Raw genomic sequence first — 16319 nt, forward strand, 5'->3', positions numbered from 1 at the left:
GCATTTTGACTATTTGCTCTTACTTACATAGGCCATTATTTTTGTCCATGAGAACTTTCATAGCTCTTCATACCTTCAGATTTGTGCATCTCCCAGTATAAAGTGTTGTTGTTTAAATAAACAGAAATTTCCTTTGTAACACTTGTTTTTGTTGTTCTTTTTCTGTAGAATGTGGAAACTCATCTTCTTACGTTGCAGATAGTTTTGTTTAGGATTGTGGAAAGGGAGGCTGCAGGGTTTTTTATCTATCTTATCACTTGAATTGTTTTTCCCAAGGAACTTTTTGACTCAGAGATAGAGATTTTGATCCGTGAACAAAGATTTATTTTTGTGTGTCTGTACTTTTCATCTTATTGCTGATCAATTCTATGTGAAAAATAAGTTCTTTCCTTCACGTTTTTTTATAACCTTATTTTTTTTTTTGTCTTCAATCAGTTATATGCTGAGCTTTCTAATTAAAAATTCTTTATTTAGGTGTTCAGTTCATGTGGGATTGCTGCTGTGAATCTGTGAGTAAAACCAAGAAATCTGCAGGTTCTGGATGCATTCTCGCCCACTGCATGGGTCTGGGAAAGACATTACAGGTATGGGGTAACAAATATAAAGGATAAGGGGGACATTTAAAAATAAAATTATCTTTATTTTATTCCAATAACAAATTTTTTTTCCAAACAAGTTTTAACAAGTTTTCCAAAGTTATAGTTTTCATGTTGTCTTCCCTCCCATCTCATGGAACTGACAAACAATTCAACTTTGGTTGAAAATGTATCATCCAAACCTATTTCCATATTATTCATTTTTGTAAGATAATAATCTTATAAAACCAAAACTACAACTCATATACAAGGGGGACAATTGTGAAGATGTTAATATCTATTGTAATTTTGTCAGTTTTCTAATGTTTTTAGTTAGGTCTGGTAGTCTTTGGTTAACTAGTCATTTGTTAACTATGGAACCAAACACACATATACACAGCGATTAGAATTCTACTAGTACGTCTGTATTTTTCTTGTAAGAAATAGTAATAGATACCCAAAATGTACTTCTTTCCAAAATTCTAAGATTGACAGCTATCATTAATATATATTTTTTTATGAAAATGGATTAACTGCATATATATTCATAACTTCCATAGGCTTTTAAAAAAATGGATGATTATTGCATTACCAGAATACCATGCATACATTAACCTGACTACTATCTTCTATTCTTATTTAATACAGTATTAAACAAATCTTCCCTCTTTTAAAAACCTGATATTCAGGTTGAGATCAGTTGGGTACTTGACAGTATCATATTGTTTCTCTGAAACTAACTATCCCTTATGACAGTGATGGCAAACCTATGACACGGGTTCCAAAAATGGCATGCAGAGAACTTTCTATGGGCCCACCTCCTCCTCCCGAGTATATTACTAGAAATGAAGAGGGACTCAGAGGCGTTTCCTTCCCCTCTATATTGTGTCTGATGACATTTTTTCACATCCCTTGCCCCTCTGTCCAACAACTCAGTCCGAGTGCACGGGGGTAAGGTGGGAAACTAATAGATGGCAGAGTTGGAGGGGATCAGTGGGCTCAATCCACTCCCATCCTCCTCTCTATACCTGCTGAGGACATTCTTCACTTCACTTGCCCCTCTGCGTAGCAGCCCAATGGGAATCCTTCCTCTCTCCCTTGTTTGGGTTAAGGGAATAGGGTAGGGTGTACCTAAGACTCATTGAGGGGAGGAGTATAGCATATGTTCTGAGGGGCAAGGGGGAGGGAGGCAGGTCTGGACCTAGCACTCTACCTCTGAAAGTTTTCTCATCACTGCTTTATGAGATTCTCTCACGTTGTAGTTTTCACAGAATCGTTAATGATGTTAGCCAGGGGAAATCTTGTATATTCTTCCTTTATAAACAGCTTTTGGGATCCCGTGCAATTTTTGCAGGAAAATTCTGTGATTACAGAGGTAGTAGTTCTTTGGCTGCCATTGTGTATTTGGAAGGGATAATAGGTTGGCTACTTAGCATCATTTGTTCCTGTCATGTTATTTATTAGTAATCTATTCCTATGAATGAATTGCTTCCTACCTCATATTCCTTAAGAATCATTGGTTTCTGGGGGCAGCTGGGTTGCTCAGTGGTTTGAGAGCCAGGTCTAGAGATGGGAGGTCCTAGGTTCAAATCTGGCCTCAGACACTTCCTAGCTGTGTGACCCTGGGCAAGTCACTTAACCCCCATTGCCTGGCCCTTACTGCCCTTCTGCCTTGAAACCAATACATAGTATTGATTCTAAGATGGAAGGTAAGATTTAAAAAAAAAGAGAGAATCATTGTTTTTTGATTTATGTTTTATAATTGTAGACTGATTTATAAGTTGTTGTTCTATATCTTAATATCTTTTTGATTGCTTAAGGGGAAAAACTGTGAATTATCTATAGTATTGATTTAATTTTTTTTTTTAAAACCCTTACCTTCTGTCTTAGAATCAATACTGTGTAATGGTTCCAAAGCAGAAGAGTGGAAGGGCTAGGCAATGGGGGTCAAGCGACTTGCCCAGGGTCACACAGCTAGGAAATGTCTGAGGCCAGATTTGAGCCTAGGACCTCCCATCTCTAGACCTGGCTCTCAAACCACTGAGTTACCCAGCTGCCTCCAATTTAATTTTTTTTTTTAAATAAGCTTAAATAACTCTTGTAAATTTTTTTTGTAGGTTGTGAGTTTTCTTCATACAGTTTTGCTATGTGACAAATTGGATTTTAGTACAGCTCTGGTGGTATGTCCCCTCAACACTGCATTGAACTGGATGAATGAATTTGAAAAATGGCAAGATGGATTAGATGATGAAGAAAAACTTGAGGTACATGTTATCACTGTTTATAATTAGTGCCAATGTTAGTGGTATTCATGGTTCATTGTTGAATTGTACAACATGACATCTTCCTTGACCTTCCTTCCTCATTTCTCTTCCAAAGGCTTATATCCCTCCATTCAAATGAAATCCTTCAGTTTTTATTGGGGTGTTATTTTACAGTTATTTATAGTAGAGATGTTGGGGTGGAAGGGGGCCGTAGTATTATGAATAGAGAAAAAAGAAAAAGGAGACATTGTATAGGTAAAATCTTAAAAGATTTCAAGATGAATAAAGAATCAAAAATGCCTGAAACGGTATAGGTGTGACTTAGGCTGATTTATTAGGAAAATATTGAAATTGTGATGGTTGAGCAGAAAAAGAAGGGATACTAATGAGTAAAGTAAATGTACTTTTGGGACTAACATTCAAAGATCAGGATAGAGTTACAGATTTAAGAGAAGACTATAGATTTGACATTTCAAACCACATAAATAGAAGAGATAACAGAACCGTGAAGAGTGTAAGGAAAGGTGAGAAATGTTAGTGCAGGACCTTAGGATATCATGAACTAGAAGAAAGACCTAGATGTGATAAGAATGAGCAGAGAATTTCCTGAAGGGTGATTGTCAACAGGATCATGTGTTCATCGATCATGCAATTGAAGGATATTAGAAAGAAATGATGATATTTGTGTAACTTACAGAAGTTATAGGATTTGTTTTGAAAACTTATTTTTTCATTCATTATTAAAAACATTTTTAAATATCCATTCCCTCCCCGCCTTCTCCTCCCCTCCCCCCATGTAAGGTCTCAGAATTAGCTACTGTGAAACGTCCTCAGGAGAGAAGCTACATGCTGCAGAGATGGCAGGAAGATGGAGGTGTCATGATTATCGGGTATGAAATGTATCGAAATCTTGCTCAAGGAAGGAACGTCAAGAGTAGGAAACTAAAAGAAATATTTAACAAAGCTCTTGTTGACCCAGGTAAGCTATTAATTTACCTGTGTTGAGTTAACGAAGCAAGTTTTATTATTGTATTCTTGAATATATAATCTTTTACTTTAATATTCTACTCACTGGTGTCCTACTCCTTAGTTATGTTTCCATCAAATCTGTTCTGCCTGGCAATGTGGTACAGAGGCACAATGGATTGAGTGGGACAGAACCTGGGATCCTGTCCTATCTCTGTCACTTCGTACCTGTGTAACATTGGGCAAGTCACTTTGCCACTCTATACTGCATTTTCCTTATTTTGAAAATAAATGTGGCCGACTATGTATCTTGACCTGATGTCCCAAGTTGACACTTATCAGATTGACCCTTTGAGGTCATGCTTTTCCCCCTGTTCATCAGCAACTTTTAGTGTCCGGCACTTGAATCATACCTGGAAGACAGAGGCCATATTTCTTTGCCAGACACTCTTGCTGTCATAGAATTGGAGAAACCCTCCAATTTTTTCTCCTCCTTTCTTGCTTTTCCTGCATATTTCTTTGAACTTAGAAAGCCTCCTTTTATTAATTTACTGCAATTTAGACATTTCTGAGAACTTAGTTCTGTTACTGCTTCTTTTTTCCATTTCCATTTTCTGGCCCTATAGAAAAATGCTCTGGACTCCTAATGTTCTTTGTTCATGTTACTTTCACATATTTTATGTATGTTGCTTTTTTAAAGTATTTCATACATATCAACATGTCTTACCTTCCATACTAAAGTGTCATAAGCTTCTTGAAGAGCAGAAGTATTGTCTTCTTTAAACGTTCCAATGGATCTCTTTCTAAAGTAGGCATGATTTCAAGGGAAAATATAAATTTTAAAAGACCGTGCAAAAGGAATATTCTTTTGGCCAATTATGTATCTTATTTGAGACTTCAGAAAATATGGCAACATGTCTACAGTTGAAGACTGCAATGCATTCGTGATATCAATTAATAATAAATTCACTAGATTTATATTCTCTATGCCAGTGGTTCTTTAACATACTCTTATGCTTAGAAATTATTCAGGGATACCCTTTCCCCAAAAAGGAGTTTTTAAAGTTGTTTTTTTCTATTGCTATTTACTGTGTTAATAATTAAAATATCTTAGTATTATTATAAAATTAATTTGACCTCATAACCCCCTGAAAGGATCTCATGGACTCCATTTTGAGAAGTACTCCTTTCATTCCTTTGCTTGACAGTGATGTGATCTGTTATCGAAAATTTTCTTCAAGTGTTTTTGTTGTTGTTGTTGTTTTAGCCAGGAAAGTAAGCATCTGGGTCAAATAGGTACCCATGTCTTGTTGATAATATTATAGTCCAGGCTTGTTCACCTATCACTCTTTAATATCTCTCTATCTCTCTCTTGATGACTTCTCTATGTCTGACTTTCATTGCTCAGTAACCTAGGTACCCCCTGGTATCTCTTCTTTATGGATTACCTTAAAGTCATCACTTCTTTAGTATTTATTAAGTTGCTTTGTTTGTGTGCCTTCCTGTTTAAGTGTCATTAACACTTCTTATGACACAGTTTGTAGTTCCACTGTGTATGAGATAGGCTTTGCATCTATCACTCCTAGTTTTATTTATTTATTTTGACTTTGCAACTCTTCCTCCTTTCATTTTCATCTTCAAATGAAACTAGTCTGCTCTAGCTCATGATCCTCCTTGTAAACTTTCTGCATACCCCATTTTACTCTGTGTTACTTTTTGTTATTTTGCAAAGCTATTTATTTAATCATGTTCCATCGCATTCTGCAGATTACTTTGTTCTCTAAGATGGTGTTGCTTTCAGCTGACACTTCTTTCCACTTTGGCTGGGAAGTTATTTGCTAACATAGAGTCTTCTTGCTCCCTTGGATCCCAGTGAAAGTTGATGACAATTTGAGGCAATTTCTTCCATGTTGAATTTTAGTTTTGAGTTGATTGTAATTGCACAGTCTTCTGTTCCATATGGATGTCGAATTGACATTTTTTTCTTAAGAAGTTGAAAGTATCAATATTTGATTTAGAAATGATGTGAACAATGGTTTCCTCTCTTCCACTTTCCTTTTTTTATATTTTATCCTTGCCATTTATCACTTTTCAGAAGTATTCATTCTACACAAATTTAAGGCTTCTCATTGCCAGTTAATCTTTGGCTTCCTTAGTTTCTTAATACCAGGTTATAGAATCTTATTTTCCAACGTATTCTTTTTTTTTTTTAAGAAAATTTTATTTAGTCCATTTAGAACATTATTCCTTTGTTACAAGAATCATATTCTTTCCCTCCCTTCCCTCCCTCTACCCTTCCCGTAGCCCACGTACAATTCAACTAGGTATTACATGTGTCCTTGATCAGAACCTATTTCCATGTTGTTGTTGTTGGCACTAAGATGTTCATTTAGAGTCTACATCCCCAATCATATCCCCTCGACCCATGTGATCAAGAAGTTGTTTTTCTTTGGTGTTTCTACTCCCACAATTTTTATTCTGAATGTGGATAGTGTTCTTTCTCGTAAATTCCTCTGAGTTGTTCAGGATCACTGCACTGCCACTAATGGAGAAGTCCATTACATTCGATTGTGCTATCCAGTATATCAGTGTCTGTGTACAATGTTCTTCTGGTTCTGCTACTCTCACTCTGCATCTATTTCTGGAGGTCTTTCCTGTTCACATGGAATTCTTCCAGTTCATCATTCCTTTAAGCACAATAGTATTCCCTCACCAACAGATACCACAATTTGTTCAGCCATTCCCCAATTGTAGGGCATCCACTCATTTTCCAATTTTTTGCCACCACGTAACTATGAATATTCTTGTATAGGTCTTTCCTTATTATCTCTTTGGGGTACAAATCCAGCAGTGCTATGGCTGGACCAACATATTTTTCATTGGCTTCTTATACCTATTTTTGTTTTGAAGTCTTTGCAAATCAATTTATATACTGACTTGTTTGGGGCATCATACTATATTCCTTGTAGGATTAATCTGTTTCATCCTCACCATGGATAGTGTTGCATGTTTAAATACATATATAGTTCTCTTTTCTCAGCAATTTGAATATTCCTTTCAACAGTTGTCTTTATGGCAGTCTCTCCATCCTACAAAACGAGATGATTAAATGAGCAGGTATCACATGAATTTTTTTGGTTGCATGATGAAACCAACTTTGCTTTCCTCTGTATTCTCCTCTGTAAATAGACTGAGTTGTCCTTTCATTTTATTGCTACCCCTTTATATCTTCTCTTTTCTTCGAATACCTTTATTAATGTTTTTTCATTCTTCCAGTAATATATCAATTTGTCGGTCTTTAAACATATAGCTCTCATTTGGAATATCAACAACTGAATTAGTAGTGATAGTTGTGCTAACAGCTATGTAAATTTTAGAACTTTGGTTCCCTTTATAAATTTGATTTATACTGCTATAGAAGCAGAAGGATGGTACTAGTGGACCAAGAAACATTTTGTCCTTTTTTGTTTGTTTGTTTTATGAATTTTCATCACCAAACAATTCAATACTTAGTGGCCAATCTTCTGTGGTGAGCCTCTTTGTTCATGGTGAGGTTATGCTTCAGATAGGAAGCTAAAGCTCTTTCTAGGTTTCTTGTTCAGTAGACCTTATCAGCATTCCTCTGCCTTAGCCTTTTTTTCTTGTGTGATGATGACATTCAGCAGCCTTTTTAATACTTATTCTTCTATTTGACACAACTAACTTTAAAAAAAAAACCCAACAACTGACTTTCTGTCTTTGGTTCAATACTGCATAACGGTTCTAAGGCAGAAAAGTGGTAAGTGCTAGACAGTTGGGCTTATGTGACTTGCTCATGGTCACACAGTTAAGAAGTGTCTGAAGCTAGATTTGGACCTAGACCCTTCCATTTCTAGACCTGACTATCCAGTTTTCTACCTAACTTCCTCTGATACAATTAAAACTTGTTTGAGAAAATAAAGGATTTGTTTTTTAAAAATCACTCAAAGGCTCCCCAGAAGTAAGGCAGTTTGATTTGGGATTCAGTTGTTGTTGTTGTTGTTGTTGTTGTTGTTTTTGCTCATAGGAAATGTTAACACTTCTCCTGTTCCCCTTTAAATTACAGACAGGATACAATTTTATTAAAAAAAAAAATACCTGGGCATATGCTAACTTCCATATAATGGCACATATTAGCATTATTGAGGTGGGAGAATAGGGAAAATGAGAGAAAATTACTACCTGAAAGAGAGCAGGAGACAGGAAACATTAAGTGGAAGCACTTAGTCAGATGCATGGTATAGAGTAATATACTAGAAATTTGAAGACTTGGTGTCTATTTTTGGTTACCTTGAACAAATCACTTTTTAAAAAATCTTAATTCCTTTTATCAAGTTAGTAGATTAGACTAAATGACCTCTCAGGTACCTTCTGTTCTCATAAGAGACAGGCTGGTATAGTCGGAAGGTAACCTCATTTGGGAGTTTTATGTCCTATGTTGTCTCTGATTGTCAATTGCTTAGTGATCTTGGAGTAATCATTTTATACCTTTTGCTATATAATTTATATTTTAAATTGGAATTATATTTTCTCTTAAATCATTCGGTTTTTGAGAGGAAAAGTTTACATTAGTAAAAATTCTATGGTTAAAAATGAGAATGGTATCCTTAAATACAATTTCTAATATCAAACTTTTCGAATTCATAGTTAGGGTTAATCATTATCAGGGTAGTTTTTTTCACAATGTGTTTTCTTATTTAAGATACTAAATTTTCTTTCAGTTAGTATTAATTTACCAAAATTTCTAATGAAGTTAATCACCAATTTTTGAGTGTCCAAGCATCTTTAGCATGTCATAACGATAAGAAGGCCAATTTCCTGTGACTTGCTATTTGGTGGTATGAGTAGCTTTTCAATATTTTTTTGATTAAGAGTAAGAAGACTGGAAGTTATAGTGATATGTATTTATTGAGTTATGTATGTATCTATTTATATGTTGCCTTCTGGCTCTGACTAGCACTTAGTTAACTGTTGCCTGTAAAGACCATTTTCATTTTTTAAGTGGCAGAAGTAGAATTGAAGTTCCAGTTAAGATTTGTCCGTGTGAATTCCTGCTATAATTATTTAGTTTAAATCTAATAAGCTTGTTAAATATTTCATTTATAAATTTGAAAATTATGTCTAAAGATTTTTGGCACCTGATAAACTGCACAATTTTAATAATTCTAGTTGGAGCTCAGTTTTGAAGACTGATTTCAAAGATTTTAGCATTTAATGAGGGAAGGGCATGTAGGTAGGAATGGAGAAAAGAAATGCACATAAATCAACAGAAAGAAAATCAGAATATAAATTTTTTCAGTCAAGTCTCTGGTTATATCTGTATCTCATCACTTTATTCTACATCGTTAATGTATCACCAGCATAGAATTGATACTTACATAGAATCTATATTACAACCTATTTCCTTTTGAGTGACTATTGTGCATGATAGTGATTTGGGAGTTTAATTTCATAGCTGAAAAGGCATCCCCAATATAGTGTATTTAGATCTTTGAGGGTAATTTGTGCATGATAGTGATTTGGGAGTATAATTTCATAGCTGAAAAGGCATCCCCAATATAGTATATTTAGATCTTTGAGGGCAATTTGGTCCCTCATACCTTCCTTTTTCTAGCATTTGGATCTTCCATTTCCATCATCTTTCTTCTTACAAATGAAGAAACCAAGCCTCAAACAAGTAAACAATGTCGTTCCAATGAATGTCACATTGCTTTGTCACAGGGATTCTTAAACTGGGATCCAGAGACACCCTCCCAACTTGTGTATGAATTTGGAAAGGAACTCACACTTATTTTCATTCATGTAATTGATTTTTAGTATTTAATGTTTTTAGAACCATCTTCTGAAATATGGTCCCTAAGCTTCACCAGAATCCCAAATAGGTCCCTGATGAATGAAGAAGAACCAGTAGTAACCCGTCTACCTTTATTTCTGTGGCCCTCAAAAAAAAAATTGCCATTATGTAGTAGTTTAACCACTGGGAGTTTTCTCAGATAAGATTTTGCATACTAATTTTTATTAGCCAAATGTTTCATGCTTGGTGGTCAGCTGTCAGTAATATAATTATCACTTATTCCCATTATCACCACTATTATTAGTTAACTTAGTATTAGGAACACTAATGAACAATGAAAGAATAGGAAATTGAAGGAATCAGAATTGGAAAGAGGTAAATAAATTGCTTCTCGTTGCAGATAACATAATAATATTTGTGCATAATCTAAGATTCAACTTAAATAATTAGTTGAAGCCCTCAATAATTTTAGAATAATTGTTAGATATAAACCCACATAAGTCAGCATTTTTATATATTTTTTAACAGAGATGCCCCATTTAAAATAACTAGAGATAGAATAAAATATCAGGGAGCATATCTGCCTCAACCCAGGAACTAATGAAACAATTATAAAATATTTTTTACACAAATAAAATCAGGTCTAAATAATTGAAGACATTATTCTTGGATGGGTAAAGCCAGTATAATTAAAAATGACAGTCCTATCTAAACTAATTATTCGATGCCAACCCAGTTAAATTACCACAAGAAATATTTTATTGAACTAGAAAAAAATAACAGCAATTTATTTGGAAGAATAAAAGATTAAGAATATAAGAATTATTAATGAAAAAATGTAATGGAAGGGGGTCTAGCAGTATCAAATTTTAAATTATATTATAAAACAGTAATTATTAAAACTTACCTGATGCTGGTTAAGATATAGAATGGTAGGTCAATGGAACAGGACATATTTACTGCAAATAGTAGTAAAAGATTATAGTAACCATATATTTGGTAAAAGCAGAGATGCAGGTTTTGAGAATATGAAATTACTATTTGGTAAAAATTACTGGGACAACTGGGAAGTAGTTTAGCAGAAACTAGGTATAAACTACTCTCTTGCCACCACTCACTAAGAAAATTTAAAGTGGATATATGATCTAGTCATAAAAGATATGACAGATGAATAGATAACATGTAACATATTACCTATCACATATGTGGATAGAAGAGAAATTTGAGTCAACTAGAGATGAAGAGCATTGTGAGGTTTAAAATGGATAATGGAGTACATTAAAAAGGTTTTATAAAAATGAAATAAGTTTGTCAAGATTAGAAGGAAAGCACAAAATTTTGGAGGGAATTTTTATGCACAACCTCTTGAACTGTATGTACTCTCATATCTAAAATAGTGAAAACTTTTTCAGATTTAGAACAATAAGTGCTGTACTTTAATTGATAAATGGGCAAATTATGGTCATCAATCTTTGGAAGAAGAAATCAGAGCCATATAGATATATGAAAAAATGCTCTAAATTGCTTCTGATTATAGAAATGCATACCAAAATAGTTCTGGGGTATCATTTCACACCCATTAAATTGGCTAAAATGACATATTGGAGAGAGTTTGGAAAAATGGGGATGCTAATACACTGTTTTTGGAGCTATGAACTGATCCTACCTTTTTAGAGAGCAATTTGGAATTAAACCCAAAGAGTTATAAAATTCTATATACCCTTAGACTCAGCAATGCATTGTTGGGTCTGTTTTCCAAAGATATCAGGGGGAATGAAGAGAACCTCTATGTTGCAAAATATTGATTGTGTTTCATTGTGGTGTGGTAGAACTGGAAATTGAGGGGATGCTGATCAATTGGGGAATAGCTTAACATTGTGGTATATGAGTGTGATTGAATACTGCTGTTACATGAGAAGCAATTAGATTAATTAAAAAAAGCTTGGAAAGAACTTTAATGGGATAATGAACAAGAACCATGAGTAAATTATATGCAACTACAATTTAGTATTTGAAGGATAATTTGTGAATGTCATCTTTAGAGAATGAACTCGAAAATGGAAACATGAATGTCAGGAAGAGGGGGGGGGGATCTGTCTCCCATATCATGCCATCTATGATGCAGGGAGGGGAGGAAAGGAACAGAGACAATTGAGAATAAATTCTATTAATTTTTTAAAATATGATTGAATGCAATGAGGATAAATTTAAAGTAATTAAAAATAATATTGTATTCTGTCAGTATTCTTCATATTACTGTTAGTTATAAGTTTGTTTAAAAATGAAGTTGGGAAATTAATATATGTGATATTTTGAGGGAAAAACGCTGGCATTAATCTCAATTCTGTTGATTTTTTTTAAGCTAAATTGTGGTTTTTATCATTTCATAATGTTTAAATAAAAAGACTTTAAGTAATATTTTGCATAAAGTTGTGAACTTTAATTGCATGAAGCAATTATCTTAGCTGTGTCAGTGTAAGATACAGATATATTGGAATTATTAAATTTTGCTGTCATTCATAAACACTGGTATGTACTCAGTGAACTTCTAAGCAGTTTCTATTTAAACCGCATTAAAGTAAACATGTATTTATAATTTGCTCCTTGCTTTTGCTTATTTTTCAGAGAATGAAATCTTAGCTTATATAGGTGTGGCAATAGGTGCTAGGTTGGTTTTTCCATTTTCAAATGTGATTGAAAAGGCCTCATTCTGTTCACTTTGTAAGCCCAGCAGAGAACACATTATTGCTGTTACTGTTCATTATGTATCTCTTTGAGTTTATTGCAAGATATGAATGACCATGGAGACTTTGAGAAACTCTTTCACCCTGAGAAGTTTAGAAATCAAAATGGTAGAAAATGAGTTTTTCTTGTTCAAATGGAAGGCTGCCTTGTACTGACTGGGTAGAGAGGGCTCTCCTCAGGATCAGGAAGGCTTGTCTTCAAAGTTCCATTTCAGACATGTACTAACTGGTTGAGGCTAGTCAAATTGCTTTATCTTTCAATATAGCAAGTAATTTTCTGACAAAAAGGAAGTTGCAGAGAAGTTACCAACCTGCATTCGTAGCAGAAGGTACTGTTCAATCCCTCTCTTCTAGCCTAATTTCTATAGATGTAACCTCCTTTCATGGAAGTAGGATCCAAGAGGCTAATGCCTTTTTTTTTTGTTAAAAACTTCATAGAGCTGTGAAGACATTTTTTTCTTTTGTGATTCTAATCTTTCTCTGAAGTTCTAGAAAATGTGTGCAACAGTGTTTTGAGGAATTCATGGTGTAGTGAAAAAGAATACTGGCAGAAGCCTGTCAGAAGCCCAGAATTAGAATCAATGTTGTACCTTATAGTAAGTCTTTGACTTCGAATAAGTCACTTAAGTTGAGTTTCTCTGCCTTTGTCCCTGGGTTTCAATGAATTTCAGATTAGATTATGTATGTTTTGGAAACAAATTCAGTGGGATACATTTTTTTGGTACCCTCATTTCTAGTCTAGTCATTTGCCCCCTTCTTCCTGGATCCAACATTCTCTATAGTCATGTTTCATTTTTATTTCTTTTAGGTAATACCCATTATAACTTTTAACTGTGATAATATCTTGATATAGAACCAACTTCTAGTGGTATTAGCATTTTAAAAAATTTTTACACTTACTCATATCCCTATTTGTGGTCACTTTGCTAAAAAGAGTTCAGGGTTCAGGGATGCTGGCGTCTTACTAATACTTCTGTCAGATTGCTTTGTAAACCAGACAGACTTAAAAACTAAAAAATTTGTTAACCTGGTATGAACTGCCATTTCCCCTCCCTTCTTACTCAAAAAATGGCCCATTTATATTTTTTATTTGTCATGACATTGGTTGAAGTTATACGAACCTACATATTAATTATCTAGGTCCTCAGATAAAGAAATGATATAATTATATGGAAAGGGTAGAAGTTGAGGTTGGTGATGTCACAGGTGGTGGGAGAGAGAATCAGAGGGAAGTGAATAGGTAAAGGAGACAAATATGTAAGTGAGGAAAAGATATATTCCGACAGTAAAATAGGACACAGGTCGTTCTGTCTTACAGATGACCGGGATCTTTTTTGTTTTTTAAATTTGGTCAATTTCAAACATTATTCCTTGGTTACAAAAATCATATTCTATTCCTCCCTCCCCTCCCCCTCCTATAGCCGACACACAATTCCACTGGGTATTACATGTGTCCTTTATCAGGATATTCTTCTCCCCCCCCCCCCCCCCCCCCCAGCCATATACCCTCGACCCATGTAATCAAGCAATTGTTTTACTTCTTTTACTCCCACAATTTTTCCTCTGTATGTGGATAGTGTTCTTTTTCATAGATCTCTCTGGGATGTTCAGGAACACTGCATTGCCACTAATGGAGAAGTCCATTACATTCGATTGTACCACAGTGTATCGGTCTCTGTGTACAGTGTTCTCCTGGTTCTGCTCCTTTTACTCTGAATCAGTTTCTGGAGGTCATTCCAGTCTCCATGGAATTCCTGCAGTTTATTATTCCTTTGAGCACAATAGTATTCCATCACTAACATATGTTTGTTCAGCCATTCCTGAATTGAAGGGCAACTCCTCATTTTCTAATTTATTGATGGCCAGGATTTTAAAAAAGAAACATAGTACATAAAGTTTAGGTCAGCTCCATTAGCTAGATGATCTATCATCATCATCAGAATATAGGATTGAGGGAGAAGCTAGGTAGCTCAGTGGATTGAGAACCAGGCCTCTAGTCGGGAGGTCCTAGGTTCATATCTGACCTCAGACACTTCCCAGCTGTATGACCCTGGGCACTTCACTTAACTCTCATTGCCTAACCCTTACCACTCTTCTGCCTTGGAACCATACACAGTATTGATTCTAAGATGGAAGATGAGGGTTTAAAAGAAAAAAAAAGAATGAAGGATTGACTTCGCTGATAACTTACTTGCTAAACTCATGATGGGTTTGTCTCTGTTCCTCTTAAGTTCAGGCTATATAGGATAAGGGTGCCACTTATTTCTGGAGCTTATATATATCAGTGTTTTTTAATTTTCCAGGAAATTCTTAGGAATAAAGTAGTGGGAGTGTTGAATCTGCTAGGGAAATTAAATCACTTTGTACATTTAAGAGGGATAAAAACCACTGTTTTTCCTAATTATGGAAGAAACTCCTGCTGAACAGAATCTTGGTGGTGGATTTTTTTTCTTTTAATTTTAACTTGATGGTTCAGTTCAACATACCTGATATGCATCGTGCTAGGCTCTTTGAATACAAAGACAAAACAGTTCCAGTCTTCAAATCTCTTACATTAATGTATAGATACAGTGTCTACATATAATAAATAAACAAAGAAATTTGAAGAGTGAAGGGAGAAATAATGACAAAAGAAGGGTGAAGGAATCGAGAGACTTCACTGAGGCGGATGGTAGCTGGTTTGAATATTTATAGAGGCAAGATGGTCGTGCCTTCTAGGTATGGGGAGAATCATTTTAGCAAGCTCAACTTTGATGTAACAACAAAACATATCCATAAAAATTTGACTTAGAAAGAGGGAGAAGGCCAAGAAGTTATATAAGAAGAAAAGAACAGTAAAAATTGGTTTTTTGTCTGTGTATCCATGATAGATTAGCATGTGGGAGAATTAGTTAGTGGTTAGGCTGTTTTGTGAAAATTTATCACACCAGTTGAAAACTCCAAGCTAAATAGGTTTATTGAGACAAGACCAGTCTCCCAATAAAGCCGGTCTCTGGACTAGATCAGTACCAGAGTCCCTGAGCTATAGGAGATAGCCTTTTTTTATGCCAAGAAATATGATGACATAGTGACAGAAAATAAAATTAAAACTAAAATACAATAAAATGGATGTAAAATATTTCACATGGGCAGTTCTTAATGATTAAAGTGCCGATTAAACTAGAAATGTAAAAAAGTTAACAGTGGTTGGTAACATGTCTATTTATTATAGCTGACCTTTCCAAGGCCTCTAAATAAAGGTTTTAGAGTCTAATTGTTTTTCTACTGAAAATTATGAAATACTAGGAGTCAACAATTGGGTGCCTGTCTATCTTGTTTTATAAAAAAAGTAGTCCTTTACTTCTTGTCCTATTTATCTTATTATAAATAATAATAATAATATTAATAATAATTTTCCACCCTCTGTTAGACACAGAGAGGGGTATAGTTGGCTAAGTGGAAACTCTTGGGTTGTAGGCTTACAGTCAAGATGTAAATAACATTTGTTAACCACCTTAAACTGCATTTTTTCTTAAATAATGTTTATAATTTTTATAAAGCAAACCATATTATTTGACTATTGATTTAAAACTAATGATTATGTTATTAAAATAATCATAGACTTTAATACTATTATAATCATAAAAGGGTTGGTAGGAGTTTTCACAGTATAGCTAGGAGTACTTTTGTGGGTTTTCCCACTGTAACATAATGGTTGGTTGGTTGGTTGGTTGGTTGGTTGGTTTTCATCTTATGTGCCCTCATTTTATGGGAAGTAGCTCTGCAGTATTTGTAATCTTTTCAGAAGGAATCAGTCAGTTTTTGATATTTCCATGTCAGTCTCCCTTTCTTCTTTTCCTAGCCTATGGTGCCTCCAGACTGTCCACATATATTTTTAATTTACATGGCAAAGGAATACTTAATTTCATACTTCAGTTTTTCAAAGATCTGGATTTCATATATATCCTATCTAAATACT

The 16319-nt window shown here is 34.5% G+C and overlaps 1 protein-coding gene across 1 annotated transcript in view; it reads left to right on the plus strand.

Moving 5' to 3' along the window:
- ATRX (ATRX chromatin remodeler) overlaps positions 1-16319 on the plus strand; it is a gene marked incomplete in the record, with an annotated part of 191522 nt that overhangs the window by 87790 nt on the left and 87413 nt on the right. The window contains 3 exon segments of the mRNA XM_056809652.1: positions 475-584; positions 2693-2839; positions 3641-3818. Coding sequence (XP_056665630.1) covers positions 475-584; positions 2693-2839; positions 3641-3818 — 435 coding nt within the window.

The sequence above is a fragment of the Monodelphis domestica genome, chromosome X (assembly GCF_027887165.1).
Source record: "Monodelphis domestica isolate mMonDom1 chromosome X, mMonDom1.pri, whole genome shotgun sequence".
In the NCBI taxonomy this organism is placed as follows: domain Eukaryota; kingdom Metazoa; phylum Chordata; class Mammalia; order Didelphimorphia; family Didelphidae; genus Monodelphis; species Monodelphis domestica.